This window comes from Vicia villosa, unplaced genomic scaffold (genome assembly GCF_029867415.1).
Source record: "Vicia villosa cultivar HV-30 ecotype Madison, WI unplaced genomic scaffold, Vvil1.0 ctg.000365F_1_1_3, whole genome shotgun sequence".
Taxonomy (NCBI): domain Eukaryota; kingdom Viridiplantae; phylum Streptophyta; class Magnoliopsida; order Fabales; family Fabaceae; genus Vicia; species Vicia villosa.
In genome coordinates, this window is record NW_026705167.1 from 131,758 (window position 1) to 143,449 (window position 11,692).

The 11,692-nt window shown below is 35.2% G+C and overlaps 2 protein-coding genes across 2 annotated transcripts; both read right to left on the bottom strand.

The window, feature by feature from the left end:
- Positions 1-4,196: 4,196 nt before the first annotated feature.
- Positions 4,197-7,311, bottom strand: LOC131627510 (single-stranded DNA-binding protein, mitochondrial-like). The gene is made up of 6 exons (XM_058898356.1): positions 7,154-7,311; positions 6,756-6,940; positions 5,701-5,909; positions 5,519-5,619; positions 5,283-5,342; positions 4,197-5,097 (listed from the first exon to the last, which is right to left on the bottom strand). Exons 1-6 carry the CDS (start codon positions 7,203-7,205, stop codon positions 5,081-5,083), a joined length of 624 nt encoding a protein of 207 aa, XP_058754339.1. The 5' UTR covers positions 7,206-7,311; the 3' UTR covers positions 4,197-5,080.
- Positions 7,312-8,045: 734 nt separating this feature from the next.
- LOC131627512 (probable protein phosphatase 2C 5) lies at positions 8,046-11,005 on the bottom strand. Its single transcript, XM_058898357.1, has 8 exons — positions 10,850-11,005; positions 10,240-10,495; positions 9,762-9,933; positions 9,466-9,683; positions 9,275-9,382; positions 9,056-9,181; positions 8,713-8,951; positions 8,046-8,575 (listed from the first exon to the last, which is right to left on the bottom strand). The coding sequence occupies exons 2-8, from the start codon at positions 10,447-10,449 to the stop codon at positions 8,377-8,379; spliced, it is 1,272 nt and encodes a 423-aa protein (XP_058754340.1). The 5' UTR covers positions 10,450-10,495; positions 10,850-11,005; the 3' UTR covers positions 8,046-8,376.
- Between the last annotated feature and the right edge of the window lie 687 nt (positions 11,006-11,692).

The window sequence follows — 11,692 nt, forward strand, 5'->3', positions numbered from 1 at the left end:
CACATTGTCGCCAAACTCATTGGCGAATACACTTAAATTTTGGGCCAAGTCGCCACCCCTAGTGATACAACATTATTTTATTTTTTTTCTTATTTTATTTACTCCACTTATTTTATATTGTTTAAATTATTCTACTTAACTAATAAACTATATTATTTAAATAAAGAATATTAATAAAAAATAACTACCATTTTATATTAATAAGAAAACTACAATTACATTAATCATAATAGGATCTACAATTACATATTTGGCGGACCTAGTGCGGATGACCCTGGTACGATTCGCACGACGGAGGTCTAATAACTCGGCATTCTCCACCATCTCCATGCTTGGAGTAAGAATGCACATCCATAAAATGTACAACTTTCTTTTTTAGCAATTTTACAGAAGGAGCTGTAGAGGTAAGCCAAAACCGCAGAACCCCAACTATACGTCTTGATGGTACCAATGTCCTCAAGCAAACACAAGTACATAAAAATTATATTATTCCTCGTGCCTTCGGAAAATAGAAAGTTACCAAATAATAACATAATATAAAATCTAGTTTTCATTATTTTTTTATCCTTCAGACGAATTCTCGTTCAAATTAAAGCGGTCATAACGATATTTAAGGGTCGATAGCTTAATACCTTAGCCCATTGCTTTCGCTTCAACTACACCCTCGACCAGATCTACGCCCAACATTTGCTCGCATATGGGCATTAGGTTGTTGAACGTTTTCATTCACTGTCTTTCCATCAATTGGGAGACCCAATAACATGTATACATTCTCTAGTGTGACAGTACATTCACCCGTTGGAAGGTGAAAAGTGTGAGTCTTGGGCCTCCAACGTTCACACAATGCAATTTGAATTTAGTATCAATTGTAGTATTTACCAAATTCATTACATGACCGAACCCCCGCACGCTCAATGTAAGGCACAATCCACGGATCGGGAGCATCTATAGGGTGTGAACGGGTCCGAAATCTAGAGACATCCTAAAAAAAATAATGTATCCAACAATTAATATAGTGTATGAAATAGAGTATTAGATATAGATATAGAAACTATCTATCTATATATATATATATATATATATATATATATATATATATATATATATATATATATATATATAGAGAGAGAGAGAGAGAGAGAGAGAGTAGTAGTAGTAGTAGTAGATGTAAAGAATATAAACTTACGTATGTCACAATGTTCGCAATAGTTCTCTGGTGTTCTTGACCCATAGTGTTTAATCTTGGATTTGGTAAACTTCGCTAGTCTCTTATTAAAGGTCACTTACGAGATCGACTAGAGAATCTCAGAACAGTGCCTTTTGTGTTTCAAAGGTTTTTTTGGAGGAAAGTCCTTCAATTCTAGGATAGCGTCGACACGATCGGGAGTTTGATAGATACGTCTTCACCAAGGCTCTTGGTGAAAATCAAACCAACAAGGATAAAGGCAGGCGTTCGACACACCTGATCGTTGAAATGGAAGTTTTGCAAGGAAATGATTTTGTGTAAATCAAGCCAACAAAAACAAAGAACGAAAACGACAAGAACTTAAAGTAAATGACATAACATTTAAAGTTTGTAGAAAAGTAGATGGTTCAAACATACATAGCCCTTGTTTGACTCATTTCGCTTTTTAGCTTGGGTACTCTGAGTGTGTAGCGTGTAGGCGTTTGTAAATTGTGAACATATAAAACTACGTACAAAACACTTTATTTATAATGCGTAAAACTAACTACTCTATGGAGGTTATTGATCCCACGTTTCCTCGAGTAACTTCCAACTTATAACTCCACATTCTTCATTTGGTTTTTCCCTCCAAAAACCCCTCTTAACTGCTTCTTTCAAATCTATGGGCTCCCACTCCTTGTTTTGGGCTTTTGTTTCTCAAGCCCAATAGACCTTTGTTAGCCTTTACATTTCAGTTGATCGAATGAGGTTCGACCTTGTTCTTCTGCGTGCGACGCCCATTCTTTTTGGCTTCTATCCTTTGGCTTAGATTTTTTAAGAAGTAGAAAATCCTAGCCAACAAATTGCCCTCAAAATGTCCTTTTCGACTGGAAGAGAAACAGACATTTTCAAATTTTTCCTTTAGTGCATACTGACGTCACCCTCATCATGGCTTTTCACTCAAACGTCATTTCAGCGCACGTTCAGCCACTTCCCTATCTTCTAGCTACAACTTCCTAGGATCGACGTGGCGCCCATTTTCTACCAACTTCCTCAAAACGTTTCTTGTTCGTCTGACACGTATCAGTCTATGATCTGCCCTTTCTCCTAAACGCTTGAGATTCTTGACAGTGTAAATACCTATCTCACTTCTTCGGTTTCCTTTTTACGCTCACTTCACTTTTCCAAACTCTTTGCGAACTCTATCTCTTTTGTTTCCAAAGATCCCCCAAAGATCCTTTTACTTCCTTCCTCAGAACTTTCAACTCCCTCCATGGCTGCTAAACTTCAAGATGTTGATGTTCTTCAAGACCCTGAAGGTGTCTTATTGGTTTCTGTTATGCATGACGTGCTTCAAGGCCAAGGTCTGCAACCCTTCGTGCTGAAGCCTCTGTTGGCTCATGACGGTAAGATGAAAGCTTTTCGTCACCAGGTTTTGCTTCCTTTCCTCGTGAAGCAACAAGTGCATGCCCTTCTTGGCCCTATATCCCTGATGAGAAACGAGAAGTGGAGACTATAAAAGATGTTTTTCCCATTCATCCTAACATTAGACCCCCTATTTCTTTGGGGGATGGTTCTGATCAGACCCTCGACCTCAGCCCCCTTTATCGGACTGTACGGATCTTTCGTTTTGTTCCTACTGTCAGCCAAGATTATCTGGCTTGGTTGTCCAAAACTGAGAAGGTAAAAGGTGATTTTTGGAAACAACAAGGTATTTATGACTTGATCCAGCTTTCTTCCGTCGGCCTCACCTACTGCCCTAATTTCCTAGTCTCTTCCCTTTATTTTTGGGAAGGGTCGACTAACAGCCTCCACTTCCCGTGTGGTATGATGACCCTCACCCTCTTCGACGTTGCAGCCATCACTGGGCTACAACCTACTGGAGACTCTTTCACACCAATTGTTGCTGATTAAAATTCAATTCGACAAGGAAGCTGCCAACTTTACCAAGTATACTGAGTATTTCCATCAGAAACAAGTAGACTCAGTTTCTGATGAGGAGCATGTTGCCTTCCTGACTTTGTGGCTCTCAAAATACGTCTTTTATTGTCGCTCTATGAAGGTTGCCAAGAGGTTTATTGCCTTGGCCCACCAACTCCATCAAGGGTGAAATACCTGCCTTAGTGAACTGATAATGGGCTCGCTTTATGAGTCTCTAAGCGAAGGTGTCGCTTTGATGCATGCCGACCCCAACAAACCACATAGCAACTACCTGCTCACTGGCCCTTTCTGGCTGCTCTAGCTCTGGTTTAATGCCACTTTCAGTCATCGACTGCGTATCTTGCTTACTGATGCTCAGGAAGTTGTTTTCGAACAGCAACCCATCGAAGGGCGTCGTCTTGCTGCCATGACGTAATATACGCTATTAATGATATATTCAAACTTAATATTCACATGAATAAAATTACATATACAAATTATATGTTATGTTATTTTAATATTTGATATGTCAGACTTTATCAGGTAAATAAACACATAATCTCAATCTTGTGATTAGTCAATTTTAAGAAAATTTCTCTTCGTCTAAGAAATTATTACCGGTGGTCTTCCTATCATGTTTTGAATATGTAGTTCGAGAACATGTTACATACATATGCAATATTTTATTCTAGAGATTTGTGATTGATATTTTGTTTGCATAAGTTTAAACAAAGATCTGAAACATCCTAATGATGAGGACCTAGTAGACTCGACCATTATTCATCTATTCAAAATTATTTTAAACATGAAAACAACAAGTACTATGCATCTCATTCTACCTTATATCTCTGAAATTGAGAAATAAAATAAAAACGTAAGATTTATTAGGATATAATCCAATCAATACAAGTTTATTTCATCAATTGATATTTTAAATAATTAAGAAAACACATTGATGTCATTTCCAAGTATTTTAGTTCACTCTATTTCTTCTATGTAAACAGAACCTGAAATTGAAATTAAAATGACTACATCTTTAAGTGGGAGACACAAAAAACAACTCAAATTTCAGTAGTAACTAACTTGTGACCGACACCAAAAATATGCTCTTGTACTAGGGGTGTTCGCGGTGCGGTTTGGTTCGGTTTTGAGCATAAAAGTCATCCTAACCGCGAGATAAAAATGCATGCGGTTCGGTTTGGTTCGGTTGATTTTTAATAAATCATCCAAACCAAACCAAACCAATCCAATGCGGTTAGGATCGGTTCGGTTGACTGCGGTTTACACTATAAAATAAAAATGTACTGAAATAAAAGGAAAAAGGAAAGTAATTCAATGCCAATATAATATATGATATTATACCATACAAAAGAAATTATATTATAAGAACAGTAGAGAACTAAAAATACATTATAAATGAAATACATATTTAGACAGTAGACAATTACATATATATGTAGCTCAATAAAATACAAAAACTAAGTTGATTATGCCAAAACTTAAGTTAATAAATTAATTATTAAAATTCAAAACGTGAGGTGTGGCTTTATGCAATTGGATTTGGAAAGATAATAAATTAACTATTAAAATTCAAAACTTAAATTAAACATGCGGTTTGTTTCGGTTTGGTTCGGTTTTGTGAAATACAAACCGCAAACCAAACCGAACCGCGCGGTTCACTCCAAAAATCATCCAAAATCATCCAAACCAAATGCGGTTTTTTGCGGTTTCGGTTTGGATTGGTTCGATTTGCGGTTTTGCTTTTGAATTGGTTCGGATACGATCACCCCTATCTTGTACACCTAGTACCTCTCTCATAAGAAAATAAAATGTGGGAGACACATTCAGAAAGCTAAAGGATAATCATCTTGGTGTTCATTACAAATGCTGCTATTCACTACAAATATGTTTTTATTACAGATGCAGATGTTTCTATTTCTCCAATTCTTACAAATGTAGATGCCTCCATTTCTCCATTAAATGTGTCGATTTCTTCTAAAACAATCCCTCTCCTGACAGCATGAATATATTAGTCAGTCGAAATTCTAGTCAATGACAGACTTTGATCTTAATAGTATAAAGACATGTCCAACAGAACTCCAAAAATCCAGTCACAACTCACAAAGTAAAGTGTCTGGGAAAGACTATTAAAACGTGTTACTATTTGCAAATTGCAACAATAGTTAGAAGAACTTACGCAATTCGTCTAAAGAAATTTTATCAACGCTCTCTCCACTTTTGATTAGGCGGAGTTTCCCTGAAGAGACAGCATATAGAGCATTAACACAGTATGATGCATGTGAGCAACAACAAAGTATCAGTTTGAAATGAGAAGAGTGAAACAAAAACAATTATAATTAGAGCTTAATGCTTGTTGGTCTTTCACAGAAACCTTAATAAAGAATAAGAAAAAATGCATATAAATGACCGTACCATCACGGCGAACGCATATCTCTGGAATGCTTTTAACTTCGCCATTAATACTATCATTGTAAACTCTAGTCTCAATTTCACCCTCAACATACACCGAAGAACTGCATTAAAGCTTCAAGTGTCAGTCTTGAATAGTTTTATACTTACAACAAAATCAAATATCTCTTTATATGTACACTTACTTTTTAAAAAGTTGTTGAACTGCATAAGCGCCTAGTACGTCATTATGCACAGCAATGCGATGCCACTGAGCAGGTTTTGGTAAATCCTTTGATCCTATAATTCTTTGGTCATACATCCCCCCTGTTCCAACTGTAAAGATGGTTACGTTCTTCCCATTCCTTAATATCTTCTGTACAGGGGCTTGGCCAACTTTTCCACAAATAATTGCCTGCTTCAAATCACTACGGTGTTGGTCAAATTATTTGTCGGGTTCAACAAGCAAATATAGCACCACTAGTCATATCTAAAGCTAACAAAGAACAGAAGACTTGTTCATTTAACTATCTCCTATTCTGAAGTCTCAAGCTACGTTTAGTGAGAGTGCCTTTCTTATTAGCTTTAGCACGAACACTATTGAATTAATACTATTTATTCAAACTCATAAGTTATACGTTCGGATAATGGGAATGTTACCTGAAGCATTTCTCGTTGGATGGATAAAAATTAACCCTATTAAACTTAAAACCTTGCACTTAAAATAACTCTACCTAATCATAGTAGACAAAACATGATTCAATGAATCAAGCACATCAAATTACAATCTATCACGTCCCATTAAACCAACTCACTTGGTAGTTGTGCAGGGATATCAGATCAGATGCAAGGGCGCAGCTTTGAACTCGCGACATCCCATTTATTCACCTTTAGGAGGTGAAATTACAGCCATTGGGCTTCTAGACCAAAAAAAAAAATTTACAGTCTACATAAAATAAGACAGGGATTGGAATTTGGATTATCTTCTAGTTCACTGAAGCTCTTCAATATACATAAGTATATGGTTATACAGTTACAAAGAAATTCGTTATAAACTTGTCGGTTTTCATAAAGAAGTTAAATAAGAGGGTTGCTTCAAAATCTAATATGTAGAAGCTAATTTCAACTTAATCATTAAGCTATTGTTTTTTGAACTCCTAGCTGAGTGCTTTTCGAGTTAATCCTAACCGATTCCTTCAGCCGTTACAAAATCAAAATTCCATCACAGACGCGTCTACAAAAATAATAAAATTCAGATTACCTTGTGCACGCCCCGGAATCCCCAACCTCTTCTAGGATCAACACCTTGCAGCTGTAAATCAGGTCTACCACCAAGAAAATCATCAAACTCACCATCTAATTCTTCCTTATTTGCTGAAGGCTGATCAACATCGGTTTCAGATATCAAAGTTGAGTACCATACCGCCGCGCTTCTCGGCACAGCAGCTGATGGATTCAGAAACAGCAAACATTTTATCTCACACACATATAAAAAAAAGTACAATATAATAATTCCTAACAAGTGTTTGACAAAATGCTCCACTGAAACCTAGAAATGAATATGCTGTAATTATGTGGAATTATTCATAGCAGAAATAGTGAGACATTGACGTTATTGTTTACAGGTTATATGCAGAAATAGAAAACGAAGAGAGATACCGTAAGAAGAGAGTCGCATATGCTTGGCGAGTCTTGCTGCTACGGAATTCATTTTAAGTAAAGAAGAACGAGCAACTGCGAGAAGGGTTTAACGTTACCGGAACGTAGTGCTGTTTTTTTTCTTGTTTGCTAATCATGGTATGGGCTTAAGCAGCAGAAATGGGCCAGGCCCATACAAATGTCTTGGCCCTTATCTACTTATTCCCCAAAAGATTCCAATTAGTAACTTTTTTTTAAAATTAATCAATTTATCTTTCAATGTTCAGATATATTAAAATACACTATTTTTTTTAAATTAATTAATTTATCTTTCAATGTTCAAATATATTAAAATACGGTACTTTTGCTTAAATTGATTTAAAATTTTATTTATTTTTTAAATAAAATAATGTTACATTAAAATATACTAAAAAAAACTGTGTTTTCCATAAACAGTTGCATTTTAGAAATTCGAGATTTTTTTGAATTATAAGAGTATCCTATTAACAAACTAAAGGGGATTGAATGACTTCTGCAATCCAAAAACAAAGAATGGAAAAAATCACATGATCCATAATTTAATAAGTAAATAGAAAAAGACGATGCCGATACATTAATACAGGTGCCAATACTGCCAAACAAACTAATGTGATGACAGCCAAACTTGGATTCAATAAATAAGAAAGTGTTTCCAATTTATTTATTCATTAGGTCAACTGAACAATTGATAATGCTTACCACATCTCTCATGTTATGTGGATATCTTAGCATCATGAGGAAATGCCTTCGCATCGCATGTATCCTTCCTTATTAAGCAAGTTAAGAATGTTACAAGGGTTAGTCAAACAATTGATAATACTACTTAATCATGCAGCTCCGGTTAAGTTGAATTTACTAGCAAAGTTTCACACAATAGAACAACCAATCGGGACAGCTATATTATGTTAACAGTGAATATGTCAGTTAGTTACAAACCGTTAGCAATCAAACAAATATAATTTATCTACTAAACAACGTAACATGTTTGTTCTTGTCAGTCAGTCCAACAGCTGAGCACAAGCCAAAAAATAATTTGCAACAACCTTCAATGGACCTAACCTAGCCTCAATTGTTACGCTTTTATGACAATCACCACCCAAAATAGAGAACCAAGCATTGCTCACACTGCCAGGGAAAAATTATAAAAATATTTACTATGCTACTAAAATTGAATACAAGATTGCTATATTGTTGTCACTTTGACTTCATGACCTTTTTCCTTCCATTGCGTCTTTCTTCTTCTGACAGATTGTGCAGAGGAATAGACCTTCCCGTGGTTTAGATACTGGCGTGATAAAATGATCCGTGTTCATTGATAAACCATTGTTAGAGGGTTGATCTGCTAGGCAAACCGCACAGCGGTATATACCAGAATTCGTATTAGAAGAAACATCCTTCCCTAGCCTGCATTTTAAGGAAACGAAAAATCTATAAATCACTCGCAGAAATACACACAAAATGGGAAAATAAGATACGTTCTAAAAACGTTTCCAATATATATTTGCATGCTATAAATTTTGCGGTTATAGTTTCAAAATGACCTTTCTGTAAGCATTGCAGAACCCTCTTCAAATAACTCTTCTACAACACCAACTGCAGAAAGCTTATTAGTTCCTTTGTTTGTCGAATTTTGAGATTTCTTTCTAAAGAGAAGTGAACTTAGCATGTTAGATTTCTTTCTAGGAGTTGATGGCATCGGCGATAAAGGATAGTCCGAAGGAATAATATCTACAACAAGGCATGTTGTATCATCCTTCAGCCCTCTTGACCTAAGAGCTTCCTGTTAAGATTAAAAAAATAAACAAAGCTTGGAGTTGGCATTAGACAAGATAATGAGGTGTTCATTCCTCGAAAAATTGCAACATTGCCCCAAATAACCATCACCTTAACCACCAGCTTCGCAGCAAGTTCTGCGGGTACACCCCGACATGCCTTGGCAGCCATATCAGAAGACAAAGTATCCCAAATACCATCAGAAGCTATGATAAGCCTTCCACCGGCATTTGAAAGCTGGGAAACCAATGAGAATATTAAAATTTAGAACTAAACACCTACATATAAAAGGGTCGGTAAACTAAGACCGCGAGAATTAAACCAACTCACCTTCACTTGCTTAACATGTGGTATTGGAACGATATACTCTCCCACATCGGTGTCGCCAATTGATCTAGAAAGGCACAATCCACCAGGCCAGCAGCGAAGTGGCCCCACCTAAATATATTAAGGAACCAATACGAGTTAGATAAACGAGTCATTATTTGAAGAAATATGACGATGATTATTACACATCATACCTCGTTGCCTCCAAATATGTTGAGTCTTCCTACTTCACCGCCACTGGCAGTAACACGCTCCCTCTCTTCTACATTTTCTTCCAATCTATGATCAACAGTCAAGAGAGAAACAACACCTGCCTGGGTATCTAATATGCATCGGGAATCCCCAACACATGCAACTGTAACAGTCCATCCATCAATGATAACAAACGTAGCTGTCGTGCCAGAAGTTTCTCCTGCATGTGAAATTAAAAAGTTAGAATGAGCGGATATGAACAACTCTAGTAATGAGACAATGAAAACTCTTCATGTACCTTTTTTCTGGAACTCCATGTCAGTTTTCACAAAAGCAACAACTAGAGCCCGAGGCAAAGCTTGAAGCCATTCCTCCCTGCTTATACCTTGCGGCATTGCACTCATGACATTGTTTATTATGTTTTCCTTTGCAAAAATAGCAGCGGATATACCATTATGCCCATCCAGGATCTGCCAATCAAGAATTCCTTATTGATATCATAACCATTGTGGGAATAAATTGACGCTCCACTCGATCGCTGAGAAAATGTAAGATAAGAAAGAAATCACACACTTCAACTCTCATTTATTTACTAATCCTAAGAAAGAAACACTCCCTTCAGTGCGTCGATGCAGAACCAATTACCAATTATCTTAGGCAACATTATCATTTCTTACTAATCAAATACCTTTCCCCAAACATTTAGCTAAAAACAAAAGGATGATAATCAAGTTAATTAAATAGACCCGCAGACCAAGAACACATATGATACATACCGCAAAGACAGAAAACACCGTTGAAGAATCACCGGGAACCCTCTGACAATCTGTCTTGATTAGAAAGTAATCTTCTCCTTTCTTTGCCAAACCAGCCTGACCATACTTCACAAAAGGCTTCTCAGTCTTTCCATTACGCAGCTCCCGGCCAATCAAAGTCGCTAACGGAACAAGTGGTTGCTTCATCCTTGATAATTCAGTCTCACTCATTCTAGTTTACAAGTCAACATTTCTACCACTCCAGCTTAAAAAAATCCTAATCATCCAAACAAAATTGACAAAAAAACAAAATCAAAATATCTAAGTTAAATGTTGAATAGAAATCCAAAAGACTCTTTGCTACCACAAATAGATCTACAAACTCACTGCAACATTTGACACTATTAATTCATTTTCAAAATAAGATCAAATTTTGTAGATATCAGAGAATGTTCATCACAATAGCTGGCGATGAAAAACTAATAAACTTTACAATTATCTTATAATTGTGTAACGTGCAGCCAACTAACTAAGCTAGGATATTTGATATTTCATTTCTCAACAACAACAAGAACAATTAAAAAAAGAAGGAAAATTCACGGGTGAAAAATGGAGAAGAAGGAAAACTCACGGGTGAAAAATGAGAAAGGTAGAGATCAAAAACCCTAAAGAGTGTTGAGAGTACAGAGAGAAAGAGCGGAGAGAACAAGAGATCTTTGCTCTGTGATTCGATTGGTACAACACAAATGTTGATGTTCACAGAGGAAACGCGGAAAAAGAACAAGAACAAAATTTAATGATTTTAGTTTTTTTTTTTTTTTTTAAAAGGGAAGAATAGACCACATTGTAATGACATTTTTGTCCTAATCCACCTTGTATTAAAAAAATCATTTTATCTTTTTCGGTGGAAATTTATATTTAGTTTATGATCTTTTACACTTCATTATTTTTTCTCTTTTTGTTAAAATATAAATTTCTTTTTCCATAATTTTTTCTCTTAAATGTGTAAATCTTTTTCTAAATTTTTATTAAGTTATAAGGCATTTTATATGTTAAATTGGAGCATCATCCTTTTACCATAATTTTATTTTACAAAAAAATATAATACACATTATTAGATTTTTAAAAAATTAAGATTATAATATATTATATATTATATATAATATCTTTTTAACATTCCTTTTTTATTAGCTAAAGTAATTATTAAAAGTATTGATTTTTAATATGATAAAGTAATTTGATAGTTCGACTAATTTTAATCTAGTTTAATGTCAAGTTAGTCTATGTGTTACCCACTTTAACAACAAATTAATTTTTGAGTAATATAAAAGTTAAATTAATTTTTATAAATTATTATAAGGATTCATTTATCCGAAATCATTCAAAATAAAGATTTTTTTTCAAATTAAAAAAATTATCGGTGATATTATGTAATTTTAAGAGAAAATGATAACAATTCTTAAAGAGTGAGTAT

Excerpts from the sequence above, each read along its gene's own strand:
- LOC131627510 (XM_058898356.1), bottom strand. The coding sequence starts at position 7,205 with ATGAATTCCGTAGCAGCAAGACTCGCCAAGCATATGCGACTCTCTTCT. Across the intron at positions 6,941-7,153 it reads TATGCGACTCTCTTCTTACG|CTGCTGTGCCGAGAAGCGCG; the intron begins GTATCTCTCTTC and ends TGAATCCATCAG. Across the intron at positions 5,910-6,755 it reads GATTCCGGGGCGTGCACAAG|GCAATTATTTGTGGAAAAGT; the intron begins GTAATCTGAATT and ends GATTTGAAGCAG.
- LOC131627512 (XM_058898357.1), bottom strand. The coding sequence starts at position 10,449 with ATGAGTGAGACTGAATTATCAAGGATGAAGCAACCACTTGTTCCGTTA. Across the intron at positions 9,182-9,274 it reads CACATGTTAAGCAAGTGAAG|CTTTCAAATGCCGGTGGAAG; the intron begins GTGAGTTGGTTT and ends TTGGTTTCCCAG. Across the intron at positions 8,576-8,712 it reads TCTGCAATGCTTACAGAAAG|GCTAGGGAAGGATGTTTCTT; the intron begins GTCATTTTGAAA and ends CTTAAAATGCAG.